The sequence below is a fragment of the Seriola lalandi genome, unplaced genomic scaffold (assembly GCF_002814215.2).
Source record: "Seriola lalandi dorsalis isolate HSWRI2012SDOR001 ecotype SW California unplaced genomic scaffold, Sedor1 jcf7180002054949, whole genome shotgun sequence".
Lineage (NCBI taxonomy): Eukaryota > Metazoa > Chordata > Actinopteri > Carangiformes > Carangidae > Seriola > Seriola lalandi.
This window is the reverse complement of record NW_019525500.1, coordinates 2,318,035-2,334,742: the sequence shown is the minus strand read 5'-3', so window position 1 is coordinate 2,334,742 and position 16,708 is coordinate 2,318,035. Positions and strand designations below refer to the sequence as shown.

The 16,708-nt window shown below is 37.9% G+C and overlaps 1 protein-coding gene across 2 annotated transcripts in view; it reads left to right on the top strand.

The window, feature by feature from the left end:
- Positions 1–16,708, top strand: part of pde4ba (phosphodiesterase 4B, cAMP-specific a) — a 126,260-nt gene that overhangs the window by 54,529 nt on the left and 55,023 nt on the right. For both annotated transcript variants that reach the window (XM_023394531.2, XM_023394532.2), the window contains exons 2-5: positions 9,506–9,700; positions 11,106–11,142; positions 11,449–11,519; positions 14,026–14,078. In XM_023394531.2, coding sequence (XP_023250299.1) covers positions 9,506–9,700; positions 11,106–11,142; positions 11,449–11,519; positions 14,026–14,078 — 356 coding nt within the window. The remainder of the gene's footprint in view (positions 1–9,505; positions 9,701–11,105; positions 11,143–11,448; positions 11,520–14,025; positions 14,079–16,708) is intronic.

The following is a 16,708-nucleotide window of genomic DNA, read 5'->3' as shown; positions in this document are numbered from 1 at the left end:
TGTATTTAGACTGTACACGACTGTGAATGAGAGCATCTGCTAGATGACTTTGTACCTAAATGTGCATGTATAATAACTTGGCACATGTCCTGATTACAGTAGTGGCCTAATTTCTATTAATAAGTGCTATATCTAGGAGTTTTCTTCTTTTTTTGGAAACATGTTACAAAAGGCCAGCAGACATATTCAGTTCTCAGTGTGTTTTTTTCCTCTTGTAATGCTTGTTTTTATAAATGAAATGTAAGCACCAGCAGTGGTTCATGCTTTCATCAGTGTGGTGTGGAGGGCAGGAGAATAGATAATACAGTAGAATTTGTCACAGTTGATACAGCTTGAAAATAAATATTTCCATTTTTGGGCAATAAGAAGTTTTACATAAAATTTGTATTGTTCAAGTTGTATTTGAAGTTGTGTGCTACACTTTGATTTGTCAATTTTACTTGGGTGTTTGAGCCTCACTGTGCAGAGTAAAAGAGTTTGTGCATGTACATTTGTGAGTCAGTGTTTCCTCCTCTATATAACTTAAATATATACTCTATATAAATCTGATGCGCAAACTTGAAGCCCCCAGCGCACATTCACAGGGAACTGACTTTTCAGTTTCAGTTCAGTAATCAATCTTTTGAAATTAACAATATTTGCGTATTCATAAATTCTGAATTTTAAACTGAGGTAGAATGAATATATTTCATTTTCGGAAAGTCTACCTAGGTAATTAAAACTTTTCTGTTTGTTTTATTAATTTAATATATCTTGAAATATGTCTGGAGGTGATCTTTCAGGGATCATGGTGTAGCTTTGGAGCCTAGCTTCCGCCTTGAAGCTGTAACCACACATCACGGCTGCAGAAATACCACATGGGAACAGCAAGACCTGTGATCAGCTGTGGTCAGCTCGGGCTTCCTGTGTTTTCTCCTACTCCTAAGTTTCTGATGCCGGTAGAAATTGTTGACATTAAAGGAGTTGAAGAAAGACCCAGCAATCTGTCCGTGTCACCCATCTCAAAGAGACATATTCACTGCAAACCCTCTCGTCAGAGTGAATGAATGAAAGTAAATGCAGTAGTTACCTGGATGTAAGCGACTGCTAATAACTGAGAGTAGTAATGGTTGCTTTACTGAAAAAATAGATAAATAAAAGCACATCTCTGGTTTTGATCGTTTCGTAGTGATGTAATCAGTTTCCAGAGTGATGTATTTGGATGGTGTGGCAATTGAGTTTTACTGCTGACATCATCACATGCATCATCTGAAGTAGCCTAGAGCAGGAGTTGTGCACCTTTTTAAACAAGTTAGTCACAAAGAGAAACAGATGTGTTGCAGACTAGATTTTGGAACCAAGCTTAGGTTTGATGTTACGGTCCGTGTTTTTCAATGATGACATGATTGACTTTCAATATTTTGATTTCTTCTTTCTACAAGTCCACATATTTGGAAATGTCTACTTCAGAATGTGTGTGTTGACGTAAGCTCGGGTAATTGGATATATTTTTAGATATTTCAGCTGCAGATTCATGTAGGGAAATGTTACTGCAGTCTTTGGGAAATCAAATACAGCTTCTATTTATGTCCGGTCTGATGGGATCGCAAAATCGGTTCATCAATCCTTCTGGGGCATTTCGGAGCTCTGGCACATTTCACTAAGCTGGCTGGTCTGACAGAAGCTTCTTTTTAGGATCTACTGTCTGGTCCAGGCATCTGTTGTTTCTTCTTCAGACATTTGTAAGGATTGTTGCAAAACATTTGTCTCCAATCCACTTATACAAGAAGTTGTACTCATAATGTAATGGAACAGATGGTTTTTATCTATGATCATTCATGCCACAATATTGTTAACATTAGTAGAATTCCTTCATTAGTAACATAACAAAATCCAATTCAAGTATGCATCAAAGAAATAATGTTTAAACCTTGGCTTACACAAAGACAAACAGGAGGTGTTACCATGGCACCTCTGTTTGCACAGCCTGACAGACAAATGGTCACTGGTTTCCCCTTCAGCATAACACACAGGAAGGAAGAGATTAATTCAAAGTATAAGAATGCTTTCTCTCCATGTCTGCGCACTCTGTAGCTCTCTCATTTAGGAAGCACAAGCATCTGTTTCTTCTTAACAGACCTTTTTGTATTGACCAGTATTTAAATGTAGAATGATGCAGCAGTTAAAGTAAAAGAAAGAAATCCCAGTAAGGATGGATGGATGGATGGATTAATCAAAATAGATCTACAGGGGTACAATTTCACCCCACATGATTAAATTTAAATTGTTTCCTGTCATGTTATACAGTATTTACACTTTATTTAAAACTCAGAGTAGTGCCATCTGAATTTTAAAATACTAAATAAGTTTATCAAACTAATAGTCATACAACTGTCCAATGCTACCACTACGAAACTGAGCGTTGGACGTTTGACTCGTGTCATATTTAAGTCTCAGAAAAAAGAGCCTCAGGCTTGACTTATTTAAGCCCAGAGTCCCTAAAGATTTGACTTCAAGTCTCATGTTTATCTTGTAAAGTTTTAGATCGGCTACATGAAAAATAAATGACACAACATCAGGCAGCTTTCGCATTATAAAACACCTTGAATATTTAATTTGTAAGATTATGCTTTGTAAGAACTTGGTCTCAGCTGTGTACAAAACAATATTAAACGCATTTTCAGCATTCAACAGATATGAAAAACTGATGTTTAACTTGTAATGACTTGACCTGGACTCGACCTCAAGGACCAGACACTCGACTTGCACTTATCTTAATTGAGACCTGAAATGGACTCCATACTGTCCTATTTCATATCAGATTAGGCTCCATTTGAGAATCCTTTACCTCACTGTGTGCAAACATCTTCTCTCTATACACTTATATCAACACACAGGATACTGAGTTGTCCCACTGTATCAGTAAATGAGAGTCAGTCTTAGTAAGTGTTGTCTGTCAAACATGAAACAACACCATTGTCTCACAGCTGGGAAGTGGAGTCATTTCCCAGGAAAAAAAGCATTGAATATTTGTCACAATTATTTCCATCCATCCTCACTATCTTCATTTGTGTCGTCCACATTTTTTGTTATTCTTGGCTATTTCACCACAGCAGCAGCCACCGCCTTGCCCTGATTTCCCTGAATTTCTAATGAAGACTTACTATAAAAAATAAAAAGTGTGTGTCACAGAGTCTGACCCATAATGATTTTTTTTGGGTGGTGGTGACATGCAGCAAAGGGCTGCAGGTCAGATTCAAACCCATGGCCGCTGACGCACTCTACCATGTGAGCCCCCGAGGCGCCCCGTCTGTCCCCTGATGTTAAATTTAGATATAACTACAACAGGTGTAAAGTACAGTTTATGTCTCTGGTAATCAGTATGTATTTAGCACAAAGTTTTACACAAAGTGAGTTGTCTATCAGTTATCTTTAAGGACAGGATATTTTTTTTTAAAACCATTTTCTTAAAACCAAATTTATAGTCTTCAAAGCACTTGATTTTTTGGCTTCTCGTTTCATTTCTGACCTGCTGACTCAGTACCAGCCAGTCAGACCTCTCAACTAATCAGGTGCTCTTTCTGTCTGTACCTAGAATATTATCCAGAGTTGGTGAGGCTTTTTTTAGTCACTTAGTTGTGCTCTCTGAATCAAAAAGCCTGATCAATTGAAATCAGTCTCATTTTCAAAAGTAAACTGAGAATGTCTCTTTTTTCCTCAGGCTTATGATTAGTTACTGTATGCATAGGAGTAAGGTTGCATCCTTTATAGATGATTTATAAACCACTGACAAGCTCAACCCCTCCGGTGTAATGTCCAGTAGCCTTTTTAAAGAAGGAGGCAGGTAATCAGTGTCTGACTGAAAAATGCCAACCAAAGTTGTTTTTCACAGCCTGGAAATTTAAAGGTTGTTCTCATTAAATGGTCCACTGTTCTTGTCGACAGTTCCTAACTGATCTTTAAGGCATAAGTAAAATAATTTATCAACGATTAAAAAAGCCATTAGTTACAACTTATAAACCTTTTTTAAAGGGTGCAAAATTGCCTTGAATTATTAGCTGTCATTTGTATGTGCTTGCAGTGCATTCTTTTCCTTCATTTTTGCGAGTGGTCATTTGAACCATTTATTGATATTGATGATTGCATCTTGTTTTTGGTTGGGTTGTGTTTTTCTTTTAAATCTATTTTTAATTTGCTTTGGTCTGGAATTTGCTGTCATTATTGTTTGAGAAATGTTTCACTTTGACATTTTTTAGTTTATGGACTTTGGCAAGATTAGCGACACGGCAGAAGCTTAAGGGGATCCAATCCAAAAAAAAACAATAAACACATAAATACTGAGAGAACTTCTCTTCTCTCTGTTACTAAATTTGTCTTCCTTCCTGCTTATCCATCACTCAGTCAGTCTGCTCATCAGTCAGACAGATGCAGCTGGATCATGGGAAAGTAAAGTCATTTCAACCTAGCAGTGATTCTGGGGTCAGAGCGTGCACTTCCTGACTGCTTTTGTGATTAACCCTGTCTAGTTATGATCACAGCTAGCTGGAAATTCTATCTATTATCGAGGGTTTCTCAGGAATCGGCGTTCCCTGTAGTTGGTCAAAGATGATTTATTACCATCATGTTACAAAATAAATTATAAACACATGTGCGTCATACAATCTGGTGACGCTTTGATCCTTTTCAACTTTCATTCACACATTGTCAGATTCCTTAAAGTCAACCTAGTTTGACTGATTATTCCCCCTCTACCATGTAAGCTCATGATTACAATAAAGTATTTGGCCCATGGTTGTTTTGATCTCTCTGTAGTTTGGATATACAATTGATAGTTTCACCTCGTCTCTGAGGACAAGGCCCTGCATCTGCTTTGCAGAACAAGGGCTTGGAGTTTGCCTTTTTGCATTTGTATATGTTTACAAATATTATATATCTATAAAGAGATGCTGGAGCAAAGAGGAACGCATGAGTGAATGGCATCAGCGAGAATGGTTTCCCAGACAAAGGCGCTAATCCACTAAACCACCAGGACACCCCGTTTCATACTGAGGGGTCTTTGTTCCCAAGGTCTGTCATTGTATTGTTATTTGAAGGGTAAATTCTTGGATATCCCTTCTTTGTCCTGTTAAGCAGACCAGTGTAAAAACACAGCCATAAAATGTATGTGCTAATTTTCTGCCTTTCAGTAATTACAGGAGACAACAATTACATAGCAGCTAGATAACTCAGTTATCAGTTTCATTTAGTCAATACAATACAACAATATTATCAAAGCTCAGAGGTCTACTGTAACTTCTCAAACTACCAAGCCAGTAGGTGGACTCTGGAGCTTAGATTATTTTGTTACATACTGTATATTGCTCCAAAAGGTCAAGAATGAACTACCAAAATCAAATTGTTAGACGTATTCAGTTATTTCAGACTACCTGGGAACTAAACACTCACATCAGTCACCCAGATAGTCACAAAATAATCATAAGACTGCCTCTGTTCAAATGTTGTTTTTACAACAAAATCTTTGGATGATGGTGCTTAAGGTTCATGTCCGGTCAGTTTAGAAAAAGCTGCTTTCCAGTCAGTTATTAGGATTCTTGCTTGCTGTTGGGGGTGTTACAACTATTTCAATCAATCGCATATTTTGTGTTTGCATATGAGCAATAATTTGTGAAAACCATTCACACATGTTTTTAAACTGTTTTTTTCCCTATGGCTTCCCTTCCTTCAAGGCAGCATTGCTGTATTTATTTAACTGAGCTCAACAGAGTGACTTAGATGTTCATTCTTCAGTTTTGTAGTCAATGTAAATGAGACCCTTGTTTGATGAAATGTTTTTTCAAAAAGATAAGTAAATAAAGAAAATCAATCTTAGTCCCATTGGCCCATATTCAAGGCACCCACTTTGGGAGCCACTGCTGTGGTTTATTTTACGGCTTTGAAACAGTTCATTTATCAGTTTTTCTTTTAGTTGTTATTTATCAAGCAAAAATTCCATTTGCTGCAGCTTCTCAATCAGCTTTTGCTGCTTTTCTGAGTTTTGTATATTTGTAAACTAAATATCTTTTGCGTTTTGGACTGTTCGTTCTTTGAAGGTGTTGCCTTTGTTACACAGAAATTTTGAGGCATTTTCCCTTTTTTTCTGATACTTTATACACCTAATTTTTTTACACCTTAACCGGTTAGTTTAAAAAAAAAAAAAAGATAAATCAGATTAATCAATTATGACAATGGTCAGTGGTCTTAGTCCTAGTAACTGTGAGTGGGCTAAACTAACTGATCACAACCTTACTGTAAAATCAAATTATATTAGATAATATCTAGTCTAGGTTTTCTAATTGCAAAAAAAAACAAACAATGGTGGGTAATGCCTCAGCTTCAGCATGAAGCTATTCTCATTCTCATACTTGGACATCTCATAGAGTTTTATAGCTTATATAACACACCAGCCATTACCGTCTCTGTTGAGGGTGGAGGGCTGTGACGTACCTCTCTCTCTCTATATTCAGCTTCTCTTCACAGCATAAAGCTGCGTCATAACACCTGAACCCCAGCTGTTACCTTCTTATGAGACTCACATGACTGTAAAGACTCTCTCATGAGGATGTGACTCAGCTCATGGCCAGCGAGGAGCCGGTGCGTTGATTTACCATGTGCTTATGACTTTGAGCTTGAGCCTCGCTTTTAAACGTAGTATTATATCAAACAATTTCTCTCCCCCATTTTCTCAGTCTCTTCCCACTGCAAGTTCGTTCTTTCAGAGCAGTTTTGTCAATGAACACAGACAATGGGTCTTTGCTGTCTTTATTGGCTAGATGGGTCTTGGAGGCTTTTCTTGGCCCTGACAAAATTTCATTTTTTTCAGTTTCTACAAAGTTAATGTGAAGATTTCTATCTTTTGTAAAAGGTAAGAGAAAGAGTGGACAGTTGCGAGATGTGTGTGTTGTGGTTGACTAGACTCGCCTGCGCTGGCTCCAGAATTACTCTCTACACGTGATCAGAACAAAGTGCACTGGATTGACCTGAGGGCAGAAGTAGTCAAGCATTCAATGCATGCTGCATAGTGCGGGCATGCATGTGCATGTACGTATGAAGCATAAACAGGCTTTCTTTCTTTGCTTTTTTTTCATTTCAGTGCATTGCTGTGGCATGTTTAGGAAGAGAAAAACATCAACAGGAAATTAAGCAGAGAAAATGCTTCACACTAATTTATGTACCACGTCATAATTCTCAGGAAAAAGGAGAGATCTCTCCCATTCTCCTTCATCTGGCAGCAGCAGCAGCCTTTCCTGTGCTCGTCATGCCATTGAGTGCATTTATAATGCTTGTTTTTCTGTGTATTGTTACTGACCCGTTCATGATGCTTTCTTTTTCTTTATTTTCACTGTTTTCCATTGATACCACATCATGATTCAACATAATAATAGTTTGTTTCATCACATGCCACCAAATGTGGGCCTCAGACGATATTGACTTTGCAGTGTATACATTTAAATAAACAAGTGCCTTTTGTGGTATCTGAATTTGAGTCATGTTTTAGCTGAAATGTCATTTTACGCTGGTTCAGGACTCTGCAGTGAGACTTTAAGTGAGACTTGGAGTCTTGGATCTTCAGAGCAATAGAAGCCAAAAACTGTTGTACTCTAACTTGCTTTATTTGGATTCAATTTTTGTGGTCTGTCCACTTTGAGGTCTTTATTTCCTATTAAGTTTCCCTTCTGTAAAGCTATTTGTATCTATCACAAACAAATACACTTGCCATAAAAGGATAAAAAACGTATTCCCACCCATTCAGTCCTAAATTTCATACAATTAGTTAAAAGAATCATTGGAATTAATAAGCTGATGCATGTGGAGTAAATATATAAAATGTACATAAATCAACTTTTCATCATTTTCATTTGGTTTCATTCCACTTTTTATTTCAAGTTTTCACCAAAGTAAAAGCCTGTTTTAATGCACTTCGTCATCATGATCATAATATAAGAAGAATAGTTTTGTGGCTGCAGCTTGTTCCAGAGAACTTGTCCACATTATAGGTCTATCCTTTGGAAAATCCTCTTGCATAGATGAACTAATGCATTTTCCATTTCAGATTTCATTATGATAAACAGAGGAGGAGCAGAGTAGCTGCTCCAAAAAAGGTTTCAGGATTTTCAGTTAATATTATCTGTTTTATTTGGTTTTTTATTTTTGTTTTGTTTTGTTTTTTTCTTCTGCTGAAGTTTGTCGTGTAACCAGCACCCCTTCTGCTGGTGTGTATTTACTATACAGTCGGCTCAGTGATGGCAGAACAAAGCCGTGAAAGAGACTGACTCACAGTAATTCAAACTTCAGTGGAAAATGCTAAAAATAAATAAATAAATGTCACACACACTGTTTACTTGGAAAGTGGCGTCTGGAAAGATTTACCACAGCCAGAAAAATGAAAACGATCTTGGTTGATGATGCCGCTCTCTCCTATTCTCCTCCTCAATTATGATGAGTTAATGAGATCCTCCTTCCCTCATTCCTCCACTGTCTCCTCATGAACATGGGAGCCTCAGTCTCACTAATCTCCATCAGTGAATGAACACTGTGCACTTAAACAGGTCACTCTGCCCTCCCTTCCCTGGTCATGTCAACTCGATGCATGTGTGTGGGTGTGTGTGTGTGTGTGTGTGCGTGCATCTCCTGTGCATAATTACTACTACCTACTGCTGGTCCATAAATCATTGCACAGCTTAGGTTCAAAATACCAGTATGTTACCAGTGTGATGAAGAACCAGTATTGGGTTGGCTGGTTTGGGATAACCAGCTGTTCCCAGGGTTTAAACTAAATATGGCGAATCTGCCTTTATCCATTACGCTGCTCAAATCTGGAACAAAATGCCAGAAGATCTGAGACGGTCAGAGATAGTGCTGAACAACTTTAAGTCTAAACTTAAGCACTATCTTTTTACAGTCAAATTTAACTAGTTATAATTATGTATTATTTTATTTATTTTTTGTCATTAGCGTTTTTTTTTTTTTTTTTTTTTTTTTACAGCCTTTTATTCTGTGTACTCTGTAAAGCACTCTGGGTTGCCACTGGTATGAAATGTGCTATACATAGAAATTTACCCTGCAGTAATTATGTGTGACAGTTTTTGGCTGCTGCTTATCTCTTAAGGGAGATTTTGATAGTAGTGGAAGGAGTTCTCTTCTCTTCCTAAAATGTTATCACAATAAAGAGTTGGATAGATTTCTGTGTTTATATTTTTTTAAAGGTCAGAGTAGGAGTTTTTAATGGAAAAAGGCTCCTGCTGAAAAGCAGATAAAAGAGAGATAAATGCAATGATTTAGATTATTCTCAAAGTTTAATTTAGTCACATTTAATTCTAATGCTACCAGAAAAGCTTCAGTTGGTTGCCTTGAATCTGAAAATCAGCTCCAATGTGTCTGGAAATGAACTTATTTCTCTCTGTTTTGTTTTTTTGCTCTATGCCTCACATGCCTGAAATGAAGCTGCAAAGAGAGAAATCTTAGACAACATATGTTTTTCTGTTTTCAGTTTTGATGTGGAGAATGGCCCATCTGCCAGCTGCAGCCCTCTGGACCCCCAGGCCTCCCCCGGCTCTGGTCTGGTCCTCCACACTAACTTCCCGGGTCATAACCAGCGGCGAGAGTCCTTCCTCTACCGCTCTGACAGTGACTATGACCTGTCACCCAAGTCCATGTCACGAAACTCCTCCATCGCCTCTGAACTGTAAGTAGAGACATATGGAAATAAGCACAGCAAGCACGCATATCACAGGTGTGTACCTGCCAGAGTTTGGCAGGTACACAATGATTGCACGTAAGATGGCAGGAGGATCTGTGTTTCCACATTTCTAGGAAGATGAACATTCCAGATTAATGTGCATAGATAGAAATTTGCATATAGTCAGGTCACCCTCAAGTATTTTCAGGATTATTGACAACACCCCAATTTTATACTGTGTTTATAGTATAAAATGAGTTGTGGACAATTCAGCCTCCTTTTCTCGGATGCATATATTTGATCACTAATTTACTCACTCACTCACCTGTGAATCGATAGATTGACTGAGAGGCACATTAAAAGCAGTGATGACCATATGGGTGAAAGTAGTCTCAAAATATATTATGATATTTTCTGACAATATACACATATATTTATTTAGACATAAGTAAAATGATCAATATGATGCTCATTGCAATTTAGCTTCTTCCATTGTTATCCATATATCAGGCAAAAACTTAACTTTAACTTATTTTGTAAGTTTATAGTAAAAAGTTTCTTGTAATCATGAGTTTAAAACAACACAATTGTGTAGTTCAATAACATGATATGATCATATATATTAAGATATGATTGCAAGACCACTATTCCCTGGGGTACAATAAAAATGAAAGTTGAAATTGAAAGGCTGTAAAGACAAATAACTAAATTAAATAAATAACTGAATTAGTGCTTACCTTAATTAAGATTAAATTCAATTCAAGTTGAATAAAGCTAGAATTCAAAAGTAATACTTTTGTCAGAATTAATAGCTCTTAACTTATATTAGTGGCTGTTTGCCAAATAATGATCACTGACTGCAGACCACAGTTCGCTTGCTCTTTTATTTCCCAGTGACGTGCATCACACAATGTACAGCAAACTGCTATGAAGGCTATTTCTGCACTACTGCTCTGCCCCCCAGTGGAAGATCTGGTGAAGATACAATGGGGGTTGGGTAAAGGAGTTCCTCCGTGACCACTATATGATTTCAGACGTCACATATGATTTGAAACCCACAGCAGAGTAACTCCGTATTTTTGCCCTGTTGCAGTTTACAAAAATAGGTTACTCTTGGAGCTAAGTGCCTCACAAGGTTACATCCCATTGGAACAGGAGACTCCTGTTTTTGACCCATGGCCATCCTCCCATACTCCTTTCCCTCAGTTAATTATAGTAATGAAACTGGCCAGGTCACAGCCCTCATTTCTTATTGTTGTTACTTAACATTTTTCCTGTTTACCATGAGCACAGTGGCAGAAAGCACTTAGCATATAAGATGTATGCAACAGCAGTACTTGATATTTGGTGTCTCTTTGTGTGTGTGTGTGTGTGTGTGTGTGTGTGTGTGTGTGTGTGTGTGTGTTTTCAGACATGGTGATGACCTGATCGTAACGCCTTTTGCTCAGGTAATGATCTTACTGCCTGTAATCCGTCTGATATAATCACCAATTCTTAGCAAGCAATGCGACCTGTTAGAGAGACACTGAACAACACAGATTAAACAAATATAAAAGTATCGGTGTCCAAAGCACAAAGGAGTATGCAATTATAAATATATAATTTTATAATGATTAACTCTATATGATAGTGGTGCTACAACCAACCTCAAGCAAAACGAAAATTAAATGACATTGTTAATAAAAGATATAAAGGATTTTAAATAAATATGCTTCAAAAGATCCTAATAATGATCTGTTCCTCTGCCTTTCTAGGTTCTGGCAAGCCTTCGAAGTGTCAGGAATAACTTCACTGTGCTGACAAATGTCCAGTGTGCCTCCAGCAAGTAAGTGCTACTGAATCGAGACCAGCAAACAAAAATTTTTTATGTGGCTTTGTTTCCTTCATTAGCTCCTTCTGTGATCTGCTTTGAGTTTGCATTTGATGTAGTTTGCAACTTTACAGACTCTGACAGCTTAGGAAAATACTTCTGGCAGATTCAGAGGAGCCAGTTGATGATAAAATATGAGATTTGTATGGTATCACAAGCCATAATGGGGACTTCAAAGTCACACTGGAGACCACTTAGACACTTTAGGGAGTCATCTCTTGGGATTTCCTTGTGGCAGAGCGCTAAAGGACAAATAACTCTTGTATATATAATAAATCTTGTTGAAGTGGAAATACATCAAACTCCTCAGCTTCTCCAAAATATTTTTACCTCCTCATGGCTTTTAAATCACAAAGAAAAAGTGGTGGCATATCTATGGTTAGGGTAGCATAGTAATCGGACTGCAGGTCCATCATTTCACCACAAGGTGGAGGCATTGAGCTTTAAATAGACTGAAACCACAGCTGTTTTCCACCACTAACAGCTGAGCAGCTAAAGTAGTCCAGCACACACAGCACCAACACAGCACATGCCTTGTACAATTGCACCTCAACACACACACACACACACACACACACACACACACACAAACACACACAAACACACACAAACACACACAGAGACAGATATAAAATGCAGATTTCTTTTAGTGGAGTTTTTAAAGCATTTCCAAGTGGTGATGCCAAGATAAAATGGCTCTACTTTTAGAGCCATCGCTTCCTCTTCTGTCTATTGAAAAATTAAAGAGTAATTTCTCTCTGTACATCACTCAATCAGTCAAAATGCTCCATAATTAATTGATCTGTTGTGGTGAAGCACACACACACGTACACACGCACAGCTACAACTACTCACACAGAGGAAATGCCTCATTGGTAAATATTTATTGTTCCCACTGCTTTGATTCTGCACTCCCAAAGTGGCCACTGCATCATTTGTCTTGCAATTATTATGAAATATATTTGGGGAAAAAATGAAAACGCTTGTAATGACACAAACCTCTGTTTCACAGAAAACCTAATACTAGTACATGATTGCTGCTCTGACACTTTATCTGCAACCAAATTGTAGCCCAGGAGTGCAGCGGTCACAGCATTGAGTAATAAATCCATGCACGATTAAAGGCGTATTGTACTGTACTGTACTGTATTGTCAGTAGTCAGCATGCTATGTGTCTTCCAATGCAATGAGACCAACTCAAGAATGTACACCGTATAGTTGCTGTACAAGTTACTCTACACACACATACACACACACACACACACACACACACACTCACATACACACATATTTCTGGGCTGTGAGAATAAAACCTTCATGAAAATCACTTTATTGTATGTTTATCAGTGGTTTGCAGTCACTTCCAGAGTAGGGCTTTTTTTTACACTAGTGTGGTCTTTGGTTCTTCACCTTCACCATCATACTTTCCAGTGAAAGTGAGACTGCAGATACACTTGAAATTCGTATTTAGGCCACCTTTCTCTCTATTATTCACTGTGAAGGCTTATGTATGTGTGTGAGCGTATCACTTGCTAAAGATACTGAGGGTACGGTTTGTTTACAGGCACTGTGCAAATGATAGTAATTTAGTATTTCAGTCAAGACACTCACGTTGAAGTCTTAATCATTTATCACAACAATGACACACATTTCGGTTGAATTCAATCACTGTGGCTTTTCTCATGTGATGCTCTGGAACCATTGACGCAGACTGGCCCTGAGCCAGTCACAAAGCTCCATCAGAGGTGCAGATACACAAACATTTAGAGACCTTATGTTTAAAGAAACATTTATGTACAATTAAATGCAAATGCAAGAAGAAGCTGGGGAGTTGGATGGAGTTAAATGGCTGAAAGCAGTGAGGATGCAGATCTCAGTATTAGTGTATGCAGGTGGAATGAGCACCAAAAGTTTAAAATGACTACCTAGTGTTAAGATAGGACTTCTTTGATTGGAGGATACATGTAAGATGTGACAAGGAAACATCTTCTGTGCTTCCCTAAACTAGCACAAGACTACATTACAATAAATATAGCACTAATGTAAACTACATGTTGGATCTCTTTTCAAAAAACTGTCACAACGTGATTTCAGTGATGCCAGTCGTGATCCATTTTAAAGAAAGGTTTGATGTTTTTGGAAATACACTTATTCGCTCTTCTGCAGAAGGTTGGAGAAGAAGATCTGCTGCTGGCTGTAGCTTCATGTCCAATGGACAGGAATCAGAGTAGTATCAATCTTTTCATCTCACTCCCTGCAAGAGAGCGAATAAGTGTATTTACTGAAATGTTTAACTATTCACTGACACTTTAAGCTATTAGTTTAATCACCAAGTGAGGAATGTCTTTATGATTTGGGTGAACCAACCCTTCAAAGATGAAAATGATGCTCAATTTTTTTGTAGGGTATTCTTTGTTTGTAACGTTTGCCTTTTTTCTCCATCTTTCTTTCCTTCTTTCAGAAGGTCTCCTGCAGCAACAACTCAGCCTCCAATCACCAGAGTTTGTCTCCCAGGTAAGAGGCTTAGAGGAATGTCCTGCTTTGTGTCTGACTTTTGTAAAGCTCCGTGAAGAACACATCTTGGTTTTTTTCTTACTTATCTGGTTTATATCTGGTTGACACATTCAACTGCCTCCAGTTTCCCTTGCTCTCATTATTCTCTTCTCCCTGCCTCTCTCCACCGTCTCGTCCTTTTCTCATGAACTCGCCTACGTGACGACTTTCACTTTTTGCGCCATCTGTCTCCAGCTCTAATATTGTAGTCCAGACCATTTTGTCATCAAGCTCATTAACCTTGTTCAAACACAATTGAAATGGTAGTTCAGACAAACACTCAGGCACATGCAGACTCACACTCACTCACAGAGTGTGGTCTATTAAAGCTCACTCTAAGATAACAGCAAACCCCCCTTTCTTCTCTCATCGCGTTTCATTTTAAGCACATACGTCTGTGTGTGTGTGTGTGTGTGTGTGTGTGTGTGTGTGTGTGTGTGTGTGTGTGTGCGTGCGTGCGTGCGCGTGTGTCTGTACAGTACGTGCGTACATTTACACGTATAAGCTGGTAAGAGGCAGTGTGTGAGTATGCGTATGTTACCACTGATGACTTTAAAAGCACTTTACAGTATACGGGAGTGTGTGTGTGTCCCCTTACTCGTTGTTGTTTTGCATCACCTTTATATGCATTTGAATGCATGTTTACAAATGCATTTTTGTATATCATGCGTATGTGTTTTACATGTGTGTGCATATGTGTGTCGGGGTGTTAATGCCACATCAACTCAACTAGAGTGAGAAAAGTTTTCTTTCTCACATTTAGCCACAAGAAAACTGTGGTGACATTTACTCAAAGAGGAGATTTCAAAAATAACAAATTTTAAAAAGTTTGTCTTTAATATTTGTTTTGTAATGTATTGCGTTAGCCTGATTTTTTTTTTTGATTCTTTTATTCTAGTGCACATCTTTGTTGGTTCAGAATATCTTTGTATGTTTATGATTCAAACAAATCAACCAACCATTCAGAATCTGTCCTTTGTAGTGTCACCTCCTGGAAGATTGAAAGTCAGCTGTTAGTTATAGCACATCTCTAGCTGTGGTCACTCTGAATTATATCAGTTACTATATATTGTAATTTAATGGTACAAACCAAAATTATAAAAAAAGTGTAACAAGATTTCTCAAGCCGCTCCCACTCAAGTATCCATCTAAAAGTTCTGTGTCCCAAAATCTGTTTTAAAACACTACTTGTGTTTGTGTCTTACATCACTGTGCATGAACAAGCAACGATCAGAACAGAAAGAGAACTTTGTGTTTTTATAGTAAAACTTCATATTAAGACTAAATAACTAAATACTTATGCTAAAGTTTAAGGTAAAATGTGAATAAAGAGGAGTTTGCGCTTTGTACTAAAAAAAGAAAAATTATGGGGAAAAAAAAATTTCATGTCAATGCTTCAACCTCACATCTGTAGGCAGATGTTCCCACACTCTCTAGGCACTGAAAACAGTGACATATGTTGTTGTGTAAAGAGCAGACAGAGATGAGCAACACTGAAACTGAGAACAGAGAGTGTAGTTAACCATCCAATAACCAACATGAAGCCAACACTTGCCAGATATGACATCAAAGAAGGGCTAGTAAAAATGACACCTCAGGCAGTTCAGCAAACACTTCATTGTTTTCTTTTCTTTTTTGTAAAAAAGACAGTTGTGTGTTTTTGTCTAAGAGGCCCATGTAATAATTTTTAACTCAATTACTGCATATGTCTCACACAAGCTTTACTCTGTTTCTCCTCATAGTTATCGCTTTTAAAGACTCCTTTGGTAAAATAAAATCATGTTCATCTCCTGTGATGTCATGTTTTCACACGAACAGTTGACCAAAATCTTGTTGATCATTTGTTTTAGTTTGTGTTAGTCATTAAATCCATGAGTTCATGTTTTTGAAAAGGAAGCGACAAGTTACTTGAAAGTCTGAGTGCATACTGTGTGTGTGTGCGTGTGTCCGTGTGCTCATGTACATTCGTGTGAGTATAAGCATTAGTTAACACAATGATGTGTCCGTAGATGGTACTTCAGTGTGTGATGTATTCAAAATTTGCTTTGTGCAATTTTGTAATAGAGGATTGACAAGTGGTATGGTTTGAATGACTGTTTATCGTGGCGTAAATACACCAGTGTGAGTAATGTGAGTGTGTGTGTGTGAGTGTGTGCAGTGGGGAGGTGTTCCTGTGGCTCTGATTGACGTCAGCATGCCTGTATGTGGCTTCCTGTCAGAGCAGATGGACTGAGTTTTAACTTCCTTCTTCAAAACCGCAGCATATCAGGTGCTCTGAGTTTGTGTGTGTGTGTGTGTGTGTGTGTGTGTGTGTGTGTGTGTGTGTGTGTGTGTGTTAGATAGTTTGAGAAAATAAGTGTGTGTATCTTGTAAACCAGCCCCATAACGTGCAATGTGACCTTTCAGTGGAAGGGCAAACAAGGTCGTCACTAAATTATGTGTTCCGATCAACTCTATTTTTGTTGGCAAGTTTAAGTTAGTTTTGACTGCAGAGATGTGCACTCACCATCTCTCTCCCTCTCTTTTTTATTTTTTAATCATTGCAGGACAGAACCCGGCTAGGTAGGACTGACATTAAATTAGTGTATTTA